Below are 17,133 nucleotides of genomic sequence, written 5' to 3' on the forward strand. Positions count from 1 at the left end.
AAAGCGGCATTTTCATCATCATTACCCCAGTCTTCAGTGTCACATGATCTTTCAGAAATCATTCTAATTTGCTGCTGAAGAAACATTTCTGATTATCAATTTTGAAACCAGTACTATATTTGTGAAAACCCTGATCTTTGATGAACATGAAGTTCAAAAGAACAGAATTTATTTAAAATAAAAATATTTTGTAACATTACAAATGTTTTTACTCTCAGTTCAGATCAATTTAATCTGTCATATAATGTTTTTTTTCTTACTGACCCCAAACTTTTGAACTGCATTGTTGGTAGCTTGTAACCAAACAATAGCTTTAGACCTTCAAATTATGAGTAGCTTGAAGCTTTGGCAAGTTCAAAGTAGCTTCCCCAACATTCGAAATTGATGATACAGTATATCACAAATAAACTGACAAATATGTACATAAGACATATGTTTACATAATGGGTGAAAGCTGCCAACTTCAACAAAAGTCCTAAAGGAAAAAAAAAACTAGTATTTGAGAGAATAATATTCCTCTTTATGAATAAACGAGGGTTCTTCTATCAGGCTGCCTGCTCAAAAACCATCTCACCATCTCATTCACCATCACACTTCTTTGAAACAAATGACTGATAAACAGGAAACAGAGACACAGGAAGCACTGTGAAACTGAGGACTCTCAGCGGTGTAAACCAGACCAGCAAACCGTGGTAAACACATACAAGCTTACAGAAGCATGCAAAAGAAGAGCACACAATCAAATAAGGATAAAACTGTTTGTTAAATATTCAGAATATTCTATGGAATGTCCAATCATAGATGATTATTCAGGTGCCCGTTCAGCCTAAAGAAGTAAACATTTGGAGGGTTTTCAGGCAGTTTGAGTTCAGAGTAAATGTCCTGTGGTTAACATGCTGTGGTGCCAGGCTGATTTCCCCATGCCTCAGCCTCTGTTTGCACAGACTCAAGAGGAACAAGCAGAAATAATGAAATATGGGAATCCGAGGGAAAAGGGGAAGCTTCAGCACCCGAGCCGGCCCAACCGAAAAAAAGGACAAGAGTTATGGAGAAGTGACAGAAAGGGAAGCACAGACAGGGAATTGTTAAGCACAACAAGTGAAACAGTTTTTCTTTTTGTGTGTGTGTTCAGACTACAGGGATCAGCAACTGAAGCATGTGATTGAACTGGAGAGTACCCGACAGACAGAACGACCGCCTAACCTAACCGTGTTTAGGTTACTCTCTGTCGGTTCACACAGACACTTAAAATTAACTGAAATAATTGCCTTGAGTTTTACGGCAAGTGATTCAGTTTCCAGTATAATCGTCAAGAATTCAAAGTACCAAACTAATCAATATATTGTAGGTGGAAATAGGACAGATAACTTGTATTGAAACCAAAAGAAATGCATCATAATGCATCTCTAATTTCAGAGAAGGTCCTGAATAAATAACTTCACATAATGATGTCAGTCAAGCAAACAATTTTCATTTTTATTGCACATTCCTGTTCTTAATATGCACTATTCATTGGTGGACGATACTTCACATAAAACATGTTTTTCTTTGTAAACTTTGATCAAAACTACATTATGAATCCCTCATTTTTAATTAGTCATGGCTGCATTCATATTTTCACTATCCAATCAAATTCCCTCCCTACATTTTTTCCTTCTGAATATTGTGTTTTACTCTAATGAAGTATGTCCTATTAAGTAAAACATGTTGTGAACCGCATTTTAGGTTTACTTTAAGGATGGTTTATATGGATTTCAGTGTCAATGTGTACATGAATTACAGCAGTTAATAACAAAGTCAATACAGGAAAGCAATCTCCCATTAGCACCCATAAAAGGATGTATTTCTTCCTCTCACACACACAGATCCACTGACAGCTTTTCTGCTTATATGATATGATGATTTAACCAGTGTGATGTGACCTGAGTTTGGCAGAGGGAACTAGGCCTGTTGTCATGATACAGTCTCTCATGGATCTTTTTGGGGAAGTTATGACTAAACTGGGGATGGGAAGAGGAGCTTTTACTTTGTATAACGTTTGTCACACATCCTAATTTACCCATTTTGGGAAGCAAGTGTCAAAAGCCACAGACAAGGACAAACAAAAGAGCTCTACATAGAACAGAACGACATAACAGGCAAACCTCACAAACATCAATGGCTAATTTTAAATGGGATTAAATTCGATTTCCAGAGAAACTCGGTGCAGTGGCCTAGGGTTCAGTGCCTTGAGGATCATGTTAGCGATAAGGCAGTGTTCTTTTTCTGGTTTGAACTTGTGAGCCTCTACCACATCAATTACAAAATTATCACAACATTGCACTTTAGCAAAGGGATGTGTTCATCTAGGATACTATAAATGAATGTAACGCTGCATGGGTTAGTACAATTAATTTTTAGTTTATGCTCCAGTCGAGGCACTGAAAATAACTATGTATCTTATGCGGTGCAGCAGAGCTACATGCACGTTAACCACGGCTCCACATATGGGTGGGTGAGAGTATGTTTGTGCACACATGTGTATATATGTGCATAAAAAAAAAACCTGCTTTCATTTACATTTTTAGGAACTTGCTAGTGAAAAGTTTGCCTCTGATATGGCAGCAGGCTTAAGGCCAGGTCATCACCTTCATACATTTAAAAAGAGGAATACATGATAAAATCGGCCCTGCACCATGAAAACCTTGACAGCAATTTTCCCATGCAGTGCTAATAAATACTAAATGGTCAAGCCAAACAGCACATATACTATCAAAAAGACATAACTTAAAGTCAACATGAAATCAAAATGGATTGTTTTTTTCTTAATGATTGTTCTGGGTCTTGTTAATGATTTATTGGTGCACATGATTTCATGGAATTAAATAGTTTGTCATTTTTAAAGGTGCAGATTTCTGAGAAGCACTGTTGAAAGTGGATCGGACCGAGCACCACAACACACTGGTAGCCAATCAGCAGTAGGGGGCGTGTCCACTCATGATGGGGGAGGAGAGAGAGTGAGCAAGAGGAAAGACTGTAGAAAGAGAGATGGCTGAGAGACAATACAAAAGAGAAAAGGTCAGAGGAATATTACTGGGAAAAGAAGGGTTATGATCAGGCAAGAGCTTTAGGATCCATGTTAATATTAGAGAAGCTTTCCAGCGCTGGAGAGATCTCAGCGGGAAGGCATGAAATGGACGCCGGGATTGCGTTGTTTCTGCTCCATACTTATCTAACATTGGTTTTGCTGTTTCACAGAACCAAGATATGCTGTTGTTGTAATGTTAGCTATAGTAACAGGACAGTTTTGAGTGTTATTGTTTGTCTGGAGCTGCTGTGCTGCTGGCGACTAACAACCAATTCTTGCTTTTATAACCTCTTGTGTAGGCTTACTGTACGTTATTTTTGGTTCTTCCTTGTCGTTCGTTCGTCATGTTCACTTTATTTTTTGCGAAGCGTTATTTTTCTTCGCTGCAGCTATGATAAAGAGACATCCACTCTTTGCGTGTTCGTGCAATTTGGGGCGGAGCAATGAAGGGAGGAGTGTGTTTGTTTGGGTTGATTTCAAATAATAACAGTGTTTCTCAGAAATCGCTTACCGCACCTTTAATCCAAAAAAAATAAATTGTCTTAAATTACTTCCTTTTCTGCTGAAATCTAGCTATTTGAGAAGGTTAACTAAAAGCCAAATAGCTGTTTTAGCAAACTACACTTGACAGTCCAAATTCCTGCCCATTTGTCTCATTGAAATATATCGTTACACTTAGAAATACGTCACATTACAGGGGTAAAATAGGTTGTGAACAGCAATTCCCCTTTCAAAAAAGAAAGAAAGAAAGGAATACACTTCAGCATACATTTAAAAAGAGTTCTTATACAGAACTTATAAACTTAAGGGCAAACTGAATGTAATGTTTTTGGAAACTTCTACAATCTACAATATATGTAATATCTTTTAAATTTATAGCAAATGCAATTAGCTAAACTTTAAAGTGCTTTCTGACCCCCTTAATTAAGACTTAAGTATATCTTTATATGTAATCTTGTAAGTACTTTTATTGCATTTTAAATAATAGTTAAGTTGTACTGCCAAATGTACCGACAGTTATGGTAAACTAAAATATACTTTCATATAATTTATATTGAAAATGGTTTGCCATGTATTTAAATATATTTGCACACATTTACACATTTGTAATAGTGAAGTTGGAATTTAGTACATTTGAAATATATTAACTTTAAATGTAAAAAACACTTTACATGTGCTTAGTATGTTAGTCAACACATCAAAACATTATTTAAACATAATGATTTAAAATGCACTTTAAAATAAACTTTTGACATAATTATAAAGTGCACTTATTAAAAGCGTACTTAAATGTGTAAAAATAATCATAAAAGTGTACTCTCTTTAATTATATTCAAGTGGTCTTTTATTTTATTAAAGGTAACACTTTATTTCGAGGGTCCACTTTAAGAATTCTACTAACTATATGTAATTACATGTCAACTTATTCTACTTACCTAAACCATAACACCTAACCCTATAACCTAACAGAATACTCATAATGAGAGTTGATAAGTGGTTGCAAAGTTAGGCTACTTATAGTAAGTAGAATGTCTAAAGTGGACCATCAAAATAAAATGTAACCAAATTATTTTATCTGCAAGTAATCTCCTTTTACGATTTGAAGTACACAAGTGCACATTCAGTACAATTAAGCACACTCCTTTTTTTCCAAGGGATATTTCTCTGATATTCCTACTGAACTAAACATTCTGTTTGTAGAGGAAAATGATGTTTGGCTCTTTTTGCTGCTCGCAGATTTTATCTTTCAGTGTGGTAGAAAGCAAAAACACAGTGCTCCATGAGAATCATTTTTATATGTTTTGATTTCCTGATATTACGCTTGTAGTCACACATCTGATTTGAGCAGCGTATACTGCACAGTCTGCACATATACTCACTTAATCAGAAAAGCAATGATGCACAGTGAAGATACTGTCTTCACATCCTCTCACTCACTGGCTGATTATATCTTCAGGGACAACATGTAGACAGACAGATGCACGCATACATGCACACATTCACGCAAACCTTTGCTGATGTAAGGGTTCAGAGCGTTTGAAGTTTAGTTCCCTGTTTCATTTAAACAATCCATGAATTTTTTTCTATTTGTCCTAAATGCCTTATTCTTCCTTTGCATTCTTTAAATACACTCACATCTCAATAAGAGAATTTCTATAATATAAAGTTGAGAATTGTGTGCGAAAAGAGTGGCATTTTGTTATCTTGTTGAGTTAAATGTCATTTAGTACTCAAATTAGTGTTCATGTTGTCATTCCAACAATTCAAACAGATGACTAACAAGGGGTTGTGTCTCTTCAACAGTTAAGAACACGCTCCAGTCTCCATCAGCATCTATTGTCTCTTATTACTTTATAGATATGACTTTGCCTGTGCTTTTTATATATGTAACACATGAGGGAGATATGAAAGTGCTATTTTGTTGAGAGTAAAGCATCACTTTTGGACTTGCATTTGAATGCGGGTGGGTGTGTGGAAGTGTGTGAATATCGTGGCAGTTGAAGTGAAAGCATGGCAAAAGTGCAGGTGCAGAGTTGTGTGTAAGAGAGCGTACACTCACATTTGTTGCGATACTGCGCCTATATATCTGGTATTGCTCCTGAACATTTCCCTGAGTGAGTGTTGAAACTGAGTTCTGGCAAGTTCTTCTTAGGAAACTCTTGCACATCCTATTTCAGTTTCCTCTAACATCTTTTTTTTCTTTCTCTCTCTCTCTCTCTCTCTTGCTCTCTTTCTCACTCTGTTTTTCACTTTCAGTAGCTTCAAAGTGAGCGTGTCACACATTAAGTCCAAGTTAATCTGGAACTTTTGGAGGGGAAAATTCCAAACTAAAATACATCAAGATATTAAACAGGCCATCTGTTAACTTCTGGTTAGCCAAATTCATTCCCACCCATTTTTGCCTCTAGTTAACCTATTTTCTGTTTACACCGCTAACACTATATTTATTGATATAATGGCTAACTTACAATTGTCAAATAAATGTTTCTATTCATCAAAAAATTTATAATAGTTTCCACAAACATTCCACAGCACAACCTTTTTCAAAAATAATAATATTTTAAAAAAATCAGCACCAAATCAGCATATTTGATTTGAATGATTTCTGAAGGATCATGTGAAACTGAAATTAAGCTTTGCCATTACAGGACTAAAGTATATTTTAAAATATAATAAAATAGGGAACAAGTATTTTACATTGTAATAATATTTCACAAAATTATTGTTTACAAAAAAATGCACCTTGAAAAGCATAAGAGACTTTTTTCGAAAACATCTTAAAATCTTACTGACCCCAAACTTACCTTTTTATCCTTATAAAACACATTTTTTTAATAGTTTTTCAATAAAATTTGAATTTACATTTAACCATTAAGTCACTTTATCAGATTTTTTTATCCAAAAAGTTTAACAAAAAACACAATAGGCCTACAGAATTTCAAGAATAAACCAGAGAAGTACAAAAGGAAGAACAGAAGTGTAAAACAGTTGAGAAAATGTTCCTAGTAAGTGTGGGTTTAAGAGTTCATGGCACAACTGAGCATGTTATGTGTAGGATCAGTGAGTAAACTGTTTCGGTGTATTAAATTAGCAATCTGCTGTTTAAATATCCCACGGTTTCAGGAACCAGTTACTATAAGTCTGACACGAGGAAAATAATCCATTTGTTACTTAAAGTTCAAACAGATTTTCCTTTTCAGTTTGATGTTTATTTTTTCTCTTCTATGTGTGGCAATAGAAAAAAAGAGAGAGTTCTCATTACAAAAACTGAAGGTGCGCATCATGAGATAAATCGAAAGCTTCGGACCCTGTGTACCCTCGAACAATCTAGTGCACTCGCTTTGTGATCTTGCAGGAAGAACGAGAGCAGTTACTTGAACAATTGGTTTCATGCATAGTGTTGCCTTTTAAAGTTTTCTAGGTTGGGTTGACCTTAAAAGTGGGCTGCAGTGGGAGCTATATCAGACTGAGCATTGCATGTGTAAACGAGGTAGTTTTGTGGTTGTGTCCCAGCTAAGGCTGGTCTGACTCACCCAGTGGTTTGTCAGTGCGGTTGTTGTGTTGGAGGCCAGTGCTGGCTGACAAGTCCTCTGGAACAGGCATGGGCTCATCTTGGTCCTCTCCCCCCTCAATAGCAGTCGGGCTGTCCCTTCCTGAGCAGAGAGTAGAGAAGTTACCAATATAGACTCAGGCCCATCCCTTTTAACATACTTTATCTTAGTGGAGATGAATTTGAAATTGATGCATGTCATTATCGGGTTAATAAGGGATAAGTAAGCCATTTGTTGGCTGATTCCCCATCAGTGGCTCAACAAATGGCATTGGTGTTGGGGGAAGGGCTATCTGTTTGCCTGACCAATGACAGGTGGTTTGAGTGTTCAGGAAACCTGTTTGAAAAACAGTCATTAGGTGTGTTCGACTTCATGAGGCGCTGAGCAGATCGAGCGGTGTCTGACTTAAAACGGGGCACGTTGGAAATTTTGTTCAACTAGAGGTGGTCCTGATTCCACGTTACTTTGACGTATGCTTACAACAGCAATTTAAGAGCAGGCTGGCTCATTCTGCATAGCTTCTAATGATGACAGCTGTTTCACGATTGGCCGGATTCACCGTTTTTTTGATGATAATCGAAAACATCTGAAACATCTGTGTATTTGACAAAATATTGCAGATAATCTACTTCCAATACATGCAAAAACTAAGATCGTTACTTCGGGAACAAGCAGCAAATCTCTCCGATCCGTTAAATGCAGCTGAAGTTGAAAACAACTATTATTTTTGGAAATCCATTTGGTAATACTATAGTGTAGATAGAATTTAAACCCTTAAAGAAAAAGGGTTGTATTGTGCTTGCTCAAGGTTGTATTTTACCCCATTGTTGACACTCAGAAGCATTAGTGAAGGTCCTAAATGTAATTTCGGGAGGAGTGAACCCATCTAATGTTTCAGCTTCTGGAGCATATAAGCAGCAGCTCACCTTGCTCCAGCATCAGCTGTTTCGGCTTCCCTCCACCTCCCCAACTCCACCAACATAATTTAGTAGTCCTGGAGGGGGGTATTTCTAAGCTCGAGTTGAAGCTGCTTCCTCGAGCCCCTCCACTGCAGACAGCAAGCCAAATAGCAAGCCAAACCTCAATAGCTTAAAAATTACATGGACAAAGAAACTCGTGAAAATATGTTCTCACTAATGCAGCAAGTTTGGAGCTCACTATAACGAGTCTTGTGTAAGTTCCATAACTTTATTTAGATATGAAAATGTCGACAGAGCACAAATGCTGACCCGTTTACTGCATTCATAGTGTGTTCCCTTTTTCCATTTATCTGTTCTCCTGGAAAAGGGTTTGCATTAACCCAGTGCCGAGCTGTCATCCTTGATGTGTTGTGGCCAGAGGTGTCAAGTGCAGGTTCAGAAAGTAAAATTCCTTCTAAGTATTTTGTTCCAATCACCTGGATTTGCTAATTAGCACAGTTTTTCAGTCAGGAGATAGAACTAATTAGTGAAATCAGCTGGCTGAGTTCAAGGTTGGAATAAACATATGGCATGACTTTTACTTTCTGACCCCTGGATTTGACACCTCTGGTTGTGGCACAGAGGAACATTTCGTGCATCAAGTGCGAGAGGTCACAAGTTTAAATCATGCTGAATGTACATTTTAAAATTGAATCTGTTTGTCAGTAAAGATGTATATCAGTAATAGGGCCATTTGGATGTACTTGATTTGGTATTTCACTGGAGCACAGAGCATTCAGATGAGTGATGGATATCATTATTCCAAACCTGTACGACATTTTTCTTCTGCAGAATGAAGATATTTTTGTCCATACAAGTTTTGGACCCCATCGACTTTCATTGTACGGACAAAAAAAAAAGAAAAGGCTCCAGCATCATCATCTTTTTTGTTACACAGAAGTCATAAAGTCATATGTTGGGAATACAAGGGTGAGTATGATGACAGAATTTTAATTTTGAGGTGAACTAACCCTAGTAAGTTATAAACTTTTATTTTGTTCGTTTAAAGTGGTAAGAGTTCAGAGTGTTCATTTGACATATTTTGAAGAGTTAGTCAGACATTTTTGTGAGCTGAAGCCTTAACACATATCTGATGTGACAGACCTTCACACATAGCCTGTTGTTGAACAGTCAAAATACGGTTATCTTTGCTTGATTGTTTTGATCGTCCAGACCTCACTGTGGCTTTAAGCATATGAGAGGCGTCTCTTACCTGTTATCTGGGACATTTCCTGTGCCTCCTCAGTCTCCATCCTGTGCAGGTATTCTAACAGGAGCAAAAGTAAGAGAGAAAGTGTATCATCAGTGCTCGCTGCCTCAAAAATAACCCTGTATAAGAGAAGTGGTTGGTGATTAAAGGAGAATGGCCTTTCTTTGTGTATCTCCATCACCCTGGCAAGAACAGTCCCGTTCCAGCCGCACACACCACTGTCTTCCACATTACATTACAAAGAACTACAGACATTTTCATTACCGCTCTGACAGACGGGGTGAACTAGGCCTAGCATAGGATGGTGAGCCGCGAAACGAACAGGTTTTCAGACCACATTTGTTATTTATTGTTAATTTCCTACCACATAATCATCCAAAAATGCAAACTGACTGCCGCAAAATTAAGCAGAAAATTAGATGGCCCAGGGTCATGGAGGATGCGGGTGTTTGGCATCGCCAGCTGATTGGCGCCCGTGTTCACACTAATTTACTGAGCATGCATGGGTGAGCCCGGCAGCCCAACTCTTTCTGCATATCTCTCGCTTCTCTTTAACACACACACACACACAGATGTAGAACGCAGACGAGATGTGCAATGAGTAAGGTGACAGAAGGAAGACGATACCGAATTAAAAAAGCAGGTTCATTGGAGACAAGAATTGAACAGAAAAAGAAACAAGGGAAAGGTTAGGTGGAAATAACCCACTGAGAGAATAGGACGAGAAGAAAATGTGGGGGGGCAAAAGGAGCTGTTTTTTTGACTCAGAAGGAGTCGGTGGTGAGCACTTCCTCAGGCCAGGCCTGCATATCTGAGAAGTCACCAGTGCTCGTGGCCCCATTAATAATGTAGCGGCCACTTGGGCCCACAGCAGATGGGCACAACAGCCTCGGCCTCACTGCCACTTCAAGATGCTCCCGCTAGGGCCCCGCCAACCACACAGGGAGCAGTGAAGTTCCTGAAAATAGCCAAGCAAGCTGAAGAGAGCTCCTGGGAGAAGGGGGACGTAGGCCTTCCTGTTTTTACTGACAGATGGCTCCATGCACTTGGAACAAATAGTGGGAAAAACAGCGGCCTACCGTCTGTCGCAATGTCCCAGTCTTCCTGGGGATTGCACTTCTCAGAAGACTCACGACCAGCTCGCACGCCCAAAACCCTGGTGAGGGCCTGTTTCGCCTGGTGTAAGATACATATGGGCCAGTGCCTGGGTGACATTGTATGTGTGAAATGGAGAATGTTAAAGGCCAGCGGTGCGTAAAGGATTGCGGGTGGACATGACAAGCTAATCGCAATTCAATACCATTTAGCTGAAGAGAAAAATGTTTTCTGTGAATGCTTTCTTTAAGTCAAATCTTTATTTCCAAATCCATATTTGCAGGATGTGTATATATAAATTAAAAAGGCAAAAAAATCAAAAGATGAATAATTATACTGATTCTCAAATAAGTTTGCTGTGCATCTGACTTAAGCCTATACATCGGCATCTGAATATATTCTGTAACATTAGTGAACTAATTAGCAGGATAACTAGTTGGCTAAAATTCATTTAATCACTCTGCATTGATTGATTCTCATTCTGGTTGTGTTGTAAAATAAAGTCTAATGCATATTTAAAAATATACAATATATATAATTTTGGATTGCACAATATCACATATTACTGACTCTTTGACATTTTACATGCAAACCGCAGATCAGCTGTTATGAAGACCAAGGAGCTGCTCATGGATCCTCACAGACCTCTTTGACTGTCTAAATGGGACATCAACAGTCTTTTCAACACTTCACAGAATTGGCCACTGTGAGATAGAAACCCGATCTGGATAGAAGGAAGGCATTTGGCTTCTTTGCCAGTTTCTTGCCAGTGGTCTGGCTTTGATTTTTACCAAGAGGCACATGTTACCATCAAAAGCAACATGGGTTGGGCAAATGCAGGCAAAAACTTGATGAGAACCTGTTTCAGGGGCCCAGCAACAGGGTGCGTTCACACTTGTAGTTCGGTTAATTTGGTCCGGACCAACTAACAAACAAAATAAAATAAATAAATAAATAAATAAATAATGTAGTCCTGGCATTTTAACAAAAGCCACAATGTGGCATTTTTCACATTGGCATTTTAACACCGAACCTAAAGGCATAGGGATATGTTCACAACCTGATTGGTCGGCTTTTATGGCGTATATTTATCGCGACGGAATTTACCGAACATCCAAAACAATGCGTTGGCTGGGCTGAACGCACCCGTTGTATAGGCCTATGCGTAGCCTGGATATGATGGGATTTTGACCAGCTGAGAACTCGTGATGAGCTTATAAAATGTGTAAAGGAGTCAAAACAGCGACAAGAATCCCTCCGTCACACAAACAAACGATGATCTGCTGCGAGGAAACGCGGTTCTGATGCCTGTAACGTTACGAACTGTGATGGGCGACATCGTGACTATCACGAGAAAAATACAGGTATGCGTGAACATTCTATCCTTTTTAGCGTTGCATCTTGTGATATAATAGGCCTATCCTATTTTTTGTTCGTTTACATGTTTTTGGTCCGTGTTGAGTTGGTTTGGAAGCGGACCGACTCTTTTCAGCGGTCTCGGTCCGCTTGTTTGCTGCGCACCAGGGTTCGGATGGCAGGGTTCACACTTATTCAAGTGAACCGCACTAGAGCAATCACATCAGGGCTCGTTTTAATCGAAACAAACATGACAAGTGTGAACACACCCTAAATTATAACTGAAATTCTGAGACAGGAACTGAGAAATGGTGCATTTATGTTGGTATAAGTTTCCATCTTAAGGTCGAGCATTTGCAATTAAAATAAAAGTTTGGCTCATGGGTGGATATTTGTATAAATTTAAAAATCCAGTGTTTCATTCTGAGGAAATGTCTTTTTTTCTCAATTCAAAGGGTCCTACTGAGAAAAATATTTGCATTTATTGTATTTTTGGGGGGATTTTTGAAAATTATTGGTCCCATTTATATTAAGTGTCGTTAATATTATGTAGACTAACATTTAAATTTATAATTTGATACAGTGCACTTACACACGTTTTTATACAAATACATGCATGTAATTGTTGCTGTATTAATTTCTGTAATTATATCTACTATAATCACACTGTTGACTCAACCCTTATACCTACATTCCACCTCAATAGTAGCAAAAGTGTTTCGCAATTGTTATTATTATTTTTTTCGTAAGTACATGGTGGTTAAAGTTGCAACTTTTTAAAAGATGTTGATTGAGGTTTGTCAGGTCAGGTTTGGGTTAGGTGTAATAAAAATACATCATGTGATGCATTCCTCATACCACAAACTATCATCTTGAAGGTTGATGCACTGTTATTTCATAACTGAGACACATGGAGTGGAGGAGTAGATTGAATGGGGTAGGTGGCGGTATGGTATTCCCCTGCGCCCCCTTAGGGGAAATAGTGATGGTGTAGACAAAGAGGAGGAAGAAAACTACAAATAGTCCTCACTGATGAGCTTCATGTATGGTTATTTATACCAGAGGTAAATGCTTGCTTTAGTCTCCCACTTAAGCTACTCTGGACTAGTTATCATATCAGTTCCCTGCACTCTACTGATGACTTTATATAAATACAGGTAGTAAACATGAAATTGTTAGTATCCTAAATGTTATCTCAATTCACACATTCAGCTACCTCTTTTTGTCTGCAGTTTTTCAGCTTGTGTTGTCAAACCTCAGTGTGCGTGTAGGACACTGGTCACAGTCAACACAGGAGATTAGCATAGTCAAGCAAGCATATTATCATAGCGACAGGAAGAGCTCTGTGGGTTTTAAAACACCATTAGTGTGTCTGTGTGCGTGAGTGTTTGTGTGTGTGTGTGTTAAAAGAAAGGGAGTGTAAAGTGTAGGAAAACAGATCTATGTGTGAAAAAAAAGTTGAAGAGATGGGTGGAGACTCGGCACTGCAAAACCGTTAAACAGACAAAATACCAAAGCAGCGCTTCGAGACATTCAAATGTGAGTATGACTTAACTATAGAACTACTTGCAACAACTGCAGTTTCATCATTTCACTCAGGGATGATTACATAAAGGACATTTAAATGTAATGAGTCAAGAAGAGTTGCAGGAGGTACATGTTGGAATTTTTACCTTTGCAAAAAACATCAATAATATGAAAGGATGCAAAATATTTCTGGGAATTTTTCCTGATTTCAGTGGGAGCAATACGGATTTAAGTCATAGCAGAAATATATTTTTCCCCATTCTATGTATGATACAATTTGTGACAACACCGATGCCTCATTCAAATAAATATTTTGATGTTAACACAAATATAGTCTTTTGCTGCTTTCTGCTTTTCTGCACAACAAATAACAATGGGCCTAATGCAATCTATTATTCATTAATCTATTCATTTAATTGTGGTCAGTTCAAATGAATATTCTAAGATGAGACAAATGTAATAGTATTCCTTGTGGACACCTGAAGAATGTTTAATATTCTGGATCACACAGGTGACACTAATTTAATATTAATTTTCCGTGAGCAAGCATCTTCACCATGTTCCTTTTTTTTTCTCCTGTTACAAACATTATTAAACAAATTCCTAAAAACATGTTTTTCTTAATAAAATGATTAGGTTTATCTTATATATATATATATATATATATATATGATACAAACACATAAATAAACTAAACGTATAAATAAACTTGCCTTCAGAAATTACTAATATGGCTCTTTTGTATAGTTAGTATGGATAACCTAAAAAATTTTTACATATTGGTTAAAGAAATAAACTTTAGCTTTCTATAACTTTTGTCAAATGGGATATCCATTGACTGGCCTGCCTTGCTTCAGTGAGGATTTCATCACATTTTAGGGCGTAAGATAGAGTGATTGCTATCTTTCAAAGATGATATGCAGGAACTGCATTCTGAGGCTTTCACAGAAATAAAAGAAGCTCACTTTAGAAGCCTCAATTACATTGGCCACACTTCACTTCACTGCCATTGAGAACACTCGTTTTATTCACTTCATTTAATTTCTCTCTTTCTCTGCGCAAATTTTAATGTGCCACATTAACGTGTACAATAGATTTTATATTAAAACATGCCTGAAACAAACTGCAACAGATGCTGTCATAGGCATAATGCTCTTGAGTTGCGCAAAAGTTACAAACATAAACTGTTATTTTAAGTGCACGGATGTGAAAACCATTCTCTTTTTTTTTTCTTTAAAAGATAGACCAAAGTTTTTTTAATCGCAGCAATAAGTTAAAAACTGCACTGAAATATCAAAAAAGCGGTTATTGTTTTTATTATTTTCTTGCCAAATGAAGGGCTATATTACATCTTTGATAATTGTTTTTAATTGGTAATTATTCGTAAAAAAACTTTGTTTGTCTATACATTTGCATGTATTAGTTTCTCAGTAAGAAAGTTTGATGAATCAATTCTCTCTAATAACTTGAAAAAGTGTTTTTGTTCCTCGCGCGCGGTCTATTTTTACACAATCGATCAATAGTTTCTCTTGTGCTGCACATATGACTCGTTCCGTGAGCACTAACGAGTCTACACGAAACCAACAGGGTAGAAAAGAGAAACTCGAGAGACGCATGCATCAACGAAGATAGAAATGAAAAAATAATTCGTGTAAGTCATTTTCGTCTGACTATAATTAAAAATAATAATTTTAATGAAAACTGTTGAAAAAAAATTGTATTAAAAAAAGATTAAGTAAAAACAAAGTTGCTTTGACCACTTTCTGATCACATTTTACTGTTTAAAGAACTTTGAATTGAATTAAGTGATGAAGAAGATCGTGTAAAAATGAAAGTGAAATTGATGAAAAGATTCTGTTCTAACATAATGAAGAAGAAGAAAAAAATTCAGAGTAATACATTCTTAGTTGGACGGACAAAACTAACTTTTCGATTGCATACATTTCCTCAGAAATAATATTGCTAAAAAGGGTGTGTGTTATTAAAACAGCTTTTTTATTTTTCAGAAAAAAACGTTCTCAAAACTCCATATTGCTAAAAATAGTGTGGAATTTTCATACTGAGCAACAGGTGCGTATTGTAAGATAATGAAAGTGATGTTTAAAGTTGTATTTAAACGAAATATTAACATTAACACACAATCAAGAAATATATTTCGTATATTAGAATTTTATTATCAGTTAAATACTGGATAAAAATTCCACTTAGTTCCACTTTTGGGACATCGGGAAACTTTTTCCATATGGAATACTGAAAAAAGAAAAGATGAAAAAGAAAAGAAAAGAGAAAGAAAAGTCAAACATATCATCTATAGTTCAAACTTTTGATGAAGAAGCCCTCGCGCAAAAGTAATGTAATTACGCGTACGCGCGCGGCAAACACGCCTTGCGCCATGTCAAGAGGATATGAAGCTCTTGCACCTGCTAATGAGTTCAGGACAAAAACTTCCATTACACCAGTTCTTCTCCTCTCCCTTACTTAAATTGTACATTTCAATCAACTCTTTGACATGTGTCACTTGGAAAGGCCCGTGCGGGTTATTTACCTGCTATTCCTTGAGTTTGCAGTATGAAGCTCTTCCAGCTGTCCCCCGCCGCTCCATGCGCACAAGTTCTCAGCGCCGCGGCAGCAGTCTGGAACTCTGCGCGCGGTCCCTCCCCTCTCCACTGCACTTCCTCCTTCCAGCCCAGCATTGCTATGTCTCTGTGCTCGTGCGAGACATTTTGCAAGCTTTTATTCCAGAGGCCGAGTCTGCTCGGGGAATCGAGGCAGCGGAGCTTGGCACTTCGCTTTGTATCGTGCCAATAAAAGCTGACACCCAGTAGACCATCACTGGCAGCCATGCATGAGATGGGATGAGGCGGGTTAGGACAGTGGACTGATCATTTCTTATTTATTTATTTCTCTCTCTCAGAGGGACAGGGTCTCTTGATCTCGTGTCACCTGTTTTAGTGATTTCGGAAGAATACTTTTCTTTAATGAGAAGCGAAATGATGTCTATTTAAAAGAGATACGGAAAAGTGCACTACAGCGTTTCATTAATTAGTCTAATTGCTTTAGGGAAAGGGCCGGAGCCCACTAGAGGGCCTCATCAAATTTACAAGGGGCCCCAAATTGATTTAAAATATTTTAAAATGATTTAAGAAACAGCGTCTGTGGCCCAATCTAAGCCATGGTGAAAACATTTATGGCCATGGGCGATCACAGTCCTCTGCCAACTCCAGGAAACCATTCCCCGTTCCACTTCTCCGTTTCACACACATACTCTGGTCTGGAATGCTGTGAATGGATAAGGTGAATGATACAAACAGTGAAAAGTCCCAGAACTGTTATAATAAAAATGAGCACTTCAAATGCCCCTTGACCAATCAGATTGAGAACCGGAACTAGCTGCTCATTCTTTTGTTGTCATTTGCGTTAAAAACCATAAATTAGATTAAAAAGGGTAACACTTTAGTTTAGGGTCCAATTCTCACTAATAACTAGTTGCTTATTAGCATGCATATTACTAGGAGATTGGCTGTTAATTAGTACTTCTAAAGCACATATTAATGCCTTGTGTTATGCATGACAATATTCAACATCCCTTAAGCCTACCCAATACCTACATTTAACAACTACCTTACTGACTATTAAAAAGCAGTAATTGGGAATGTATTGAGGCAAAAGTCATAGTTAGTTTGTCAATAGTGAGAATTGGACTCTAAACTAAAGTGTGAACAAAACATTAATTAGAAAATTAAATTAAAAGTCTAAATCCATCTTCGTCATCCAAGAGGTATGGTGCATGTTTTCTATGGGGGAGTAGAGGGTGGAGTTAAAGCGTGAGAACTACTTCCAGTGTAAACTCTGCATCGACATGCAATT

At 37.5% G+C, this 17,133-nt stretch overlaps 1 protein-coding gene across 8 annotated transcripts in view; it reads right to left on the reverse strand.

The window, feature by feature from the left end:
- The window catches only part of ikzf1 (IKAROS family zinc finger 1 (Ikaros)), a 31,281-nt gene extending 15,146 nt beyond the window's left edge, over positions 1 to 16,135 (reverse strand). For 2 of the 8 annotated variants that reach the window (XM_077197061.1, XM_077197060.1), the window contains exons 1-3: positions 15,812 to 15,974; positions 9,292 to 9,345; positions 7,102 to 7,221 (exon numbers count right to left, since the gene is read on the reverse strand). In XM_077197061.1, the coding sequence (XP_077053176.1) occupies positions 7,102 to 7,221; positions 9,292 to 9,345; positions 15,812 to 15,959 (322 nt within the window). In that variant the 5' untranslated portion in view covers positions 15,960 to 15,974. Of the gene's footprint in view, positions 1 to 7,101; positions 7,222 to 8,045; positions 8,162 to 9,291; positions 9,346 to 15,811 lie in introns of those variants that run through there. The other 6 variants (XM_077197059.1, XM_077197058.1, XM_077197064.1 and 3 more) reach the window with 5 other exon arrangements.
- Positions 16,136 to 17,133: the final 998 nt, after the last annotated feature.

This window comes from Siphateles boraxobius, unplaced genomic scaffold (genome assembly GCF_051911475.1).
Source record: "Siphateles boraxobius isolate OS27281-9 unplaced genomic scaffold, OSU_SipBor_1 37, whole genome shotgun sequence".
Lineage (NCBI taxonomy): Eukaryota > Metazoa > Chordata > Actinopteri > Cypriniformes > Leuciscidae > Siphateles > Siphateles boraxobius.